At 36.1% G+C, this 8,548-nt stretch overlaps 3 protein-coding genes across 3 annotated transcripts; all 3 read right to left on the bottom strand.

Moving 5' to 3' along the window:
• Positions 1-3,925: 3,925 nt before the first annotated feature.
• On the bottom strand, positions 3,926-5,092 carry LOC138890465 (uncharacterized). The gene is made up of 2 exons (XM_070173853.1): positions 4,272-5,092; positions 3,926-4,148 (listed from the first exon to the last, which is right to left on the bottom strand). Exons 1-2 carry the CDS (start codon positions 5,090-5,092, stop codon positions 3,926-3,928), a joined length of 1,044 nt encoding a protein of 347 aa, XP_070029954.1.
• Positions 5,093-6,463: 1,371 nt separating this feature from the next.
• On the bottom strand, positions 6,464-7,225 carry LOC138890457 (uncharacterized). The gene has a single exon (XM_070173844.1). The coding sequence runs from the start codon at positions 7,223-7,225 to the stop codon at positions 6,464-6,466; it is 762 nt and encodes a 253-aa protein (XP_070029945.1).
• Positions 7,226-7,311: 86 nt separating this feature from the next.
• Positions 7,312-7,988, bottom strand: LOC104227398 (uncharacterized). The gene is made up of 2 exons (XM_009779639.1): positions 7,599-7,988; positions 7,312-7,530 (listed from the first exon to the last, which is right to left on the bottom strand). Exons 1-2 carry the CDS (start codon positions 7,986-7,988, stop codon positions 7,312-7,314), a joined length of 609 nt encoding a protein of 202 aa, XP_009777941.1.
• Between the last annotated feature and the right edge of the window lie 560 nt (positions 7,989-8,548).

The raw sequence follows: 8,548 nt of genomic DNA, 5'->3' as shown, positions 1-8,548 counted from the left end.
CACCTCCTAAACACCCTCGACTCCTCACAACCCCCACTTCACGGATCTAATATTAGTTTCCTTCGAATCAGATCACATAGTCTCGAATCTTCGATTGAAGGTTGGTCTGAAAAACCAACTTTCTCCGATGGCCTCCAAATTAACACCACAGTCTCCCCTGTCCATCCTCATCACGGATCTGTTGGTGGCATGGTTCGAATCCGCCTGGAACTGCTCGAATCTTCATTTGAAGATTCGAGTGAAACCTGACCCTATCCCAACCTACCTCAAACTCACACCAGTCATCCACCTGACCCCCCTCGTGCCTAGAACACCATTGCTTTGATTCGAATATACCTAGAAATGTTTGGATTTGAGATCGAAGAATTTGAAACCCTAAAAATTTCTAATCATGGAATCTGTTCAATTCAAGTGAGGGATTGAGGTCTAAGAGACTTTAATCGAAGTATTCTCAATTGAGAATACTTCGAATAAAGACTGTTTAGCCTCAAAAAGATTCGAATTCAAAGTTAAGCTTGGGTCCGTATTCATTTGAAGATTCAGAGGTATTTTCTTATTTCTTTCTGTATTTTATGTGTATGTTGTTGCCTGTTTCAATAGCCTGTGTAATTTTCATATTTGTTCATTTAGTTCTGTGATTCTGTCTCATACCCATTCCTGTGATCAAATAATGGCATTTGTCTCTGTTTGTTATGTTTGTTTACAATGTGTGTAATTGACTCGATTAAGTTCGTCGATTAGTTACATTATGAATTCCCGTTTATGATAATGCTGATTGAAACAATCTGTTTACCTATTGTTTGTTGACGATTGTTATAGATAGTCAGTTAATTAGTCTTTGTCAATTAAATCATGCTTGTATGTAAATCAATGAGTCCGTTAAATGGATGTTGTGTATGTGTTGATTTCTGGGCATTTAGTTTCAGGCAATGTCAATACTGACAATGCCCCTGCATTTATGCTAAATTCAATTTCAATTCAAATTTTGTTCTGTTAAGTTCTGTGTATTGTTAATATGTTTGTATGCAAGTTCAGTGTTCAAATCTGAATTTAGTTTTTGTCCATTAGCTATTAGACATTGGGTGTTGGATCAATTAGCTATCGTTGAAAAGACAGAATGTTTGTTTTAGGAATTGGTTATTAGCTGCTAAACAGTTTAATTCAGATAAATCTGTTAAGGTTTAGGCAGTCTTTGGTCTGTGGCAGTAATAACAGTAATATTAAGGGATTTTCAAGGGTATTTCTGGGATAGAAACAGTAGGGTAATGTGATAATAGTAGTGTGCTGATAGTGGAGTGATAGTGGCTATTACTTAATGAGATAATGGGAAACAAAGGGTAATGGAAGTGCTGAAAATAAGGAAAAAAGTATCTTTAGTGGCTGATTTATTAAGAAATCAGCCTTAGTGTTATTTGGGTGGGGATTTCCTGATTTTTAAAAGAGAAAAGGGTCCAGGTAGCACTTAAGAGATGGGGGACAGACCTGTATATAAAAGGGAGTTGGGATACAGAAGAAAAAAAAGGGGAGATAAAGAAAAAAAAACAGAAAGAGAGAGAGAGGAATCTGAAATTTAGAGATTGAAGAGAAAGAATACACATAGAGGGAGATAAAAGAAAGAAAACTAAGCAGAAAAATCAGAAATGGAAATCTGAAGAGGAGGAAGAAAACAGAAAAAGAAACAAAAAAAAAGAACACACACATACACACAATCTGAAACATATGTAGAAGAAGAAAAGAAAAATCAGAAACATACTTTTCTTGAATCTGTCCGGGTCTGTTTTTAGTGGTATTGTTTGGTTCAAATCTGAAATTTTTCTTAAAATTCTGTTACTGCTCCTCTGGTTTCACGGGTCTTGATCAAACCTGCTGAGTTACTGGTATATTCTATTGTTTTGTTGCTGCCGTTACTGCTGAAATTCACCTATTCTACCCTCATTTCCAGGTACATATATGTAAACTCATGTCATGAAAAGCTTCAACATGACAAATAAATGAAGTTTGGGATTATAATTATGTCCTTTACTCGTTTAAGTCTATTAGTTTAAATTTCAGTTTAGTTTCATGTTGGTTAATATAGTAGTATGCTTGACATGATAGCTATTAGTTAATCATTCCCTTTTGAAGTTCGTATAAGTGTTGTAATAATGTTATCTATTTCAAAGTTTCTATAAGTATAAGTTGTGTTCGAATTGTCAACATGGTAGAAAGTTGGTCATTAATCCGAACTTGTGATGTTGTTAGCTAAATAAAATAGTATAGAAATATCAAAAACTATATTATTAGCTTATTTTGTTAAATATCCGATTTTGTTTAAGGCTAGACAATGTTAATTGTATTTCGTTCATAGATGGCATAATAACGGTTATGTGAATAGCCATGGTAGAAATGCGAATTGATATAATCCGTTTTGTTTATGATGTTGGAATATGATGAATGGTTCAGACATAACACTATGTTGCATGTAATGCCATTTTATTGAGTCAATTTGTATAATAATCCCTTTCTCATCAATTTGATTATTTTATCGTCATAAACAAATTAACTAAGCAATTATAACTTTGGACTAAAAAACAAGTATATGAGAATGAGATGGGATGTATAAGCACGAATTGCAACATTTTATATCAATGATATGTAGAAATAGAGTTTGCACTAAATATAAATAATGAAAACTCTTCGGAAACTGTTAATTTGTTTATCAAATTAATTCTTTTCCCAGTTTTATATATGATTCGAAATTTTTTTATATACTAATGTTGTATTCATGATAAAAAATGGTAGTATTACCCACAAACAATATTCTTGTTCTACTCGTTAAATTCGAATGGTTTTTGAGGAATATAATTCATACGGAAAAAAAATATAATTTGTGGTTGACACTTAGTAAATTGAGAATTCTTTTCAAGAAATTTAGAGGCATTTCAAATAGGGATTTCTCATGAATTTCATATAAAATATATGGAAGTAATAAACAATTTGTGGAAAATCTCTACTACTATTAAGAATATTTTGCGTGATTAGGGATGCGTTCGCGCAACCTGATTATATTTCTAAAATCAATTCGGATTATGCGTTCGCGCAACTTCGAGCGAATATTTAATAAAAAAGGGGTTCCTTGAAAAAAATCAAATTAATCTCATATAACCCGAGATGTGCAGTTCATTATTTAATCATACAAAAGGGGCGAATGTCCTTGATTTTATTTTAAGCACAATTGCATACATCATATTTTTATATATACAAAAAATATTATCAATCATTCTGTGTACACGTATGCGTGACATGATTCTTTACGTTTATAAATATATATATAATACGAATATACGTACGCGTGATTCGTTTCAAAGAAAATCTTTAATTGAAAACAATCTAAACAAAAGCGGTAATAAAATCGGGCAACAAGAAAAAATGTATTTAGTAAATCAAGATAATTAAGCCAAATATAAAAAATGGTTAAGCGACCGTGCTAAAACCACGGAATTCAGGAATGCCTAACACCTTCTCCCGAATTAACAGAATTCCTTACTCAGGATTTCTGGTTCGCAGAATAACAAACAGAGTCATATTCTCCTCGATTCAGGAATTAAAACCGGTGACTTGGGACGCCTTAAAATTCCCAGGTGGCGACTCTGAAACAAACAAACAAATCCCGTTTCGACTGTCCTTTAATTGGAGAAAACTCCTTCGCACCCTCGCGGGGCCGGAAAAGGAGGTGTGACAATAAGCGGAAGTCGAAAATTATATATCTTAAGGTTACGTCTATTTATTTATTTTTCGAAAGAATTTTTTTTTATTTCAACCATTTTGTCAGTTTACATCATCTGTTCTTGTGGACTATATAACAGATCTCATAAGTACAACCACATAAAACACTATACAACTATTGTTGTTTAGAAAAATCCTAACACTATATAGACTCTAGCTGTCATATGTGCCTTGGATTACATGTAGGATAACTATTGAATGACTGCAGAATAGATGACCATTTAGGCTTCTTCTGTCCAGCAATATGCACTTGAAGAGCAATTTCCTTTGCTCTGTCTTTGGCTTCTCTGCTCAGCTGTTGAAACCTTCTATCATTTCGCTCCATCCAGATGTTGTATACTACTGCTGCAAATACCACTCCTAGCAGTGCCTTTCTTGGATTCCTGTTGTTTACATTGGCAATTAGCCATTGCAATTCTGTTTCCCAATTACCAGTTGTTCTTTGGTACTCTAGCCATCTTAACATTCATTTCCATAGACTCTGTGAGTATGAACGTTCGAAGTACAAGTGGTCATGTGTCTCTTCAATATCTCTTCCACACAATGTGCATGACTGATCTACTTGAACTCCCCATTTGGCTAATCTGTCAACTATAGCCAATCTTCTATGCATTGCCATCCATAAAATGTACTTATGTTTTGGTAGCATTCCAGTTACCATAACTAGTATTTTCCAGTGGACTTTGGGATACTGTGGAGTAGTATGAAGGTAAGCCTTCCTAATACTGAACTTCCCATTCTGAGTGCAGGTTTGAATTCTTGTGAAATCATTAGTCCACCACTCTCTTGCTGCAAACAGTTTCCTTACTATCCAGCTAACTTGCCTAGGAATCTCCATTGTAGTAATGTTTTTCTTCTTTATGTAGTGGCAGTGAATCCACTTGATCCAGAATTTGTCTTTCTTAGACATTATGGCCCAAAGAAGCTTAGTCAAGGCAGCTTTATTCCATATCTCATAATCGATAATGTTTAAACCTCCAGCAGTTTCTGGTTTACACAAAGTCTCCCATGTTATAGGATCCCTATGACTAGTATCATGACCACCAGTCCATAGGTAATTCCTGCATATACTATTTACCAGTTTAATAACTTTTTTTGGAATGAAAAATACTTGAGCCCAGTAAGTCTGTATTTCAAACAATACACTCTTGATGAGTTGTAGTCTTCCAGTATAGGATAAAAAATTGGATGTCCAGCTTCTGATTCTGTCCACTATCCTCTCCACTAATGGCATGCATTGTGCTATAGTAATTTTCCTTGTGGACAGAGGTACTCCCAAATGTTTGAATGGAAAGCTGCCTTCTGCTAGGTGAAGCTCTGCTAGCATTTTTTTTTTTGAATTCCCTAGGAACACCTGCTATGCACAGTGAGCTTTTTTCCAAATTTTCTTGAAGGCCTGAGACTTTGAGAATTGATCAACACTTCCATCAACATCTTCATTGAAACCTCATTAGCCCTGCAACACATCAAGAGATCATCTGCAAAGCAGATGTGTATTACTTGTAGTCTGGTGCATTTGGGGTGGAAGTTAAAATCTGGATTCCTAATTAATGTCTTCAATGATCTGTTTAGATACTCCATGGCTAATACAAATAAGTAGGGTGACATTGGGTCCCCTTTGTCTTAGCCCTTTATTTGCTTCAAACTTGTTGGTCAATCCTCCATTCAATAGTAGAGAGTAGCTTACTGTAGAAACACACTCCATAATCAATGCTACTAGTTTGTAAGGCACCCCAAATTCAAGTAGTATTGCTTTCAAAAAGCCCCATTCTACTGAGTCGTAGGCTTTCCTGATGTCTACTTTGATCATGCATCTAGGAGATACTGCCTTTTGAGTATACCCTTTGATCAATTCATGAGCCATAATAAAATTATCAAGAATATTCCTACCTTCTATAAAAGCAGATTGTGAAGGCCCAACCAGAAAATCCACAACCAATTTAAGTCTATTTGTCAGAATCTTAGCAATGATCTTATACATTGTTGAGCAACAAGCAATAGGCCTAAATTCTTTAACATAACTGGGGTTCTGCACTTTTGGGATCAGTGTAACAATTGTGCAAATTATGTCTTTCAGTAATCTGCCATTTTGAAAGAATTGTTGCACTGCCTCTGTAATTTCCTTTGCAATAATTGGCCAAAAATCTCTAAAAAAATCCGCAGGGTATCCATCTATACCTGGTGCCTTGTCATTAGGTAAGTTCTTCACTATCTGGCAGATCTCTTCCTTTGTTACTGGCAGTAACAGTTGTTGTTGTTGGTTCAGTGTTAAACAAGGGCCATCTATTGCTATATTGATGTCAATCCCTGGCAATTGTTCTGTTGCTGTTCCCAATAGTTGCTGAAAGAATTGTGTGAACTCTTGTTGAATCTGTTTTGGATCAGTAATCTTCAGCTGATTTTCATTGAAGATACAACTCACCTTATTTCTTGCTTGTTTGGCTCTCATATATGCATGGAAATACTTGGTATTACAGTCTCCCAATTGGATCCAAGTTGCTCTTGATTTCTGCCTCATTATTTGTTCTTGAATTGCTTCCCATTTTTCAATACTTTCTAGGGATTTCCTTTCTTCTTCAATCAACACTTTGTTGAAATAATCTTCATTCAGCTTTCCTTGGGTCACTTTCAATTCTTCTCTCATTTGCTTTAGCTTATGGTCAACTAAGGAGTGCTCCTTTTGTATATCTCTGGTTTCTTATTCAAGCTTCTTCAATTTGGTCCAAACAGAATACATGGTGAATCCTTTGATCTTCTGTCTCCAAATTCTCTGGACTGTTTCCTTGTATTCTCTTTGGTTCATCATTGTTGTTAGTAATCTGTATGGCTTTCTCACTCTTACATTTATCACCTCAGTGTCTAGCATTATAGGAGTATGGTCTGAACAACCAAGTAACATATATACTGCCTCAATTCCAGTGTAAGAGTTGAACCACTCAGCATTGCCAAAAGCCCAGTTTATATGGCTATATACTCTGACCTCTACATCCCTCTTGTTACTCCATGAAAATCTGCTTCCTCTTTTGGTGATTTGTCCCACTCCAATATCATCAATGTAGTTCTGAAAATCAGCCATTTCTACTTGATGAACTGGCTGCCCATTTATTCTATCATCTACACTTAAAACACTATTAAAATCTCTCATTATAAGCCAAGGTCCACTATGCTGAATATTCCTCAAGCTCCTCCATAGTGATACTCTGTGTTGTATGGTGTGTAGGCCATATACAAATGTTATGTAGCTAGTGAATGTTGAATTCTTGTCCTTCACCTGACAGTGAATCAGTTGGTCTGCGCTTTCCAGAATTGCAACATGAACAATTGTTTCTTTCCACATTATCCATATTCTTCCATTTGGTGCAAATGCATAGTTGTCTTCTACTTTCCAGTCCCCACCCATTTTCTTGTAAATAGCCTTTGCTTTTTGTTGTTTCACTCTAGTTTCTAGGCAAGCAATCATATCTACTTTATTTATCCGCAAGAACTTCTCTAATTCTCGCTATTTATAAGACTTGTCCAGTCCTCTTATGTTCCAAGACACAATGATCATGGGGGATTATGATTACTTGAGGTGCTTCCCTGGGTCAATTGGCCTGATCCATTTCTGGACACTTGCTGTTGTTGATTCCCATCTGATGGTCTTTCCAATATGGTCAGTGCAGCAAATGCATTCCTTTTAGCCAATTCATCATAATTGACCTCTCTATACTTTGCTTTGTCAACTGGTCCTTTTACAACTACTACTTGTTTCCCTCTGTTGTTCACCTGTACCTCCATTTCAGGATGATTATTGGCTCATCTTGTTGTTGAATGGTTGTACTCTCTTCAGCTACAACTTTTGGTTTCCACTTCATTGTGGTTTTCTTATTTCTTCTTCTTCTTTGCTTCCTTGGTCCTTCCTCTTGTTGCACATCTTTTTGGCAGTCACCAGTATTATGCCCAAATGTGTAACACTCTAGACAGAATTTCGGTTTCCATTCAAATTTCACATTCTGCATCCAACTTCTTCCATCTGGTATCTCAATATAGCTCTCATTAGGCAACGGCTGAGTTATGTCCATTTCCACAAGGACTCGAGCATAAGAAATCCTCTCACACTCAGCAGTTAATCTATCAGTGCATATAGGTTTTCCTAGTAGGCTAGCTATCCTCCCTAGATTTTCCTCAGCCCAGCACTGAATCGGTAGACCAGGTAAATTGACCCATATTGGAACAATTCTCATTGATTCCTTCTGGATCTGGAAGTTTGGATCTTAATCCTTCAATATCATAGGTTTGTTATTGAACGTGTAAGGGCCATTTTGCACTATTAGGTTTTTGTCCTCCATAGATTCAAATTTAAAGATGAAGTACCCGTCATCGTGTAGTAACACTGTTGGAGTTGTAACAGTGTTCCGAACACCATAGACGAACTTAAGCATCTCCTTAAATGACGGGTTGCCCCCCAGTACATAACCTATTAATGTTGTCCTCCACTTCTGGGTCTGCAATTCTACCTCCTTTGGATTTAATTTGGCAATTTTCACTCCATCCTTCACCATCGGAGGATAGAATTTGAGTTGCATGCCCTGATTTTGTACTCTATTACCTTTAACAACATCAGCCATAGTTTGTTTTTGAGATCCAGCTGAGTATGTAAGTTTCCTTGCCGTTGTTAGCATACCTGTTTCCATTGGTTGTATTTCGCTTTTCTCCACTTCCAGCTGAGCTTGCATGACCGTAGGAGCACTTTCCATACCTGGTAACCAATATAACAGTTGCATTGGGGCTACGTCTATTACAA

Source organism: Nicotiana sylvestris, chromosome 1 (assembly GCF_000393655.2).
Source record: "Nicotiana sylvestris chromosome 1, ASM39365v2, whole genome shotgun sequence".
NCBI lineage: Eukaryota > Viridiplantae > Streptophyta > Magnoliopsida > Solanales > Solanaceae > Nicotiana > Nicotiana sylvestris.
Note: the sequence above shows the minus strand (reverse complement) of the source record. Positions and strands in the feature narration are given on the sequence as shown.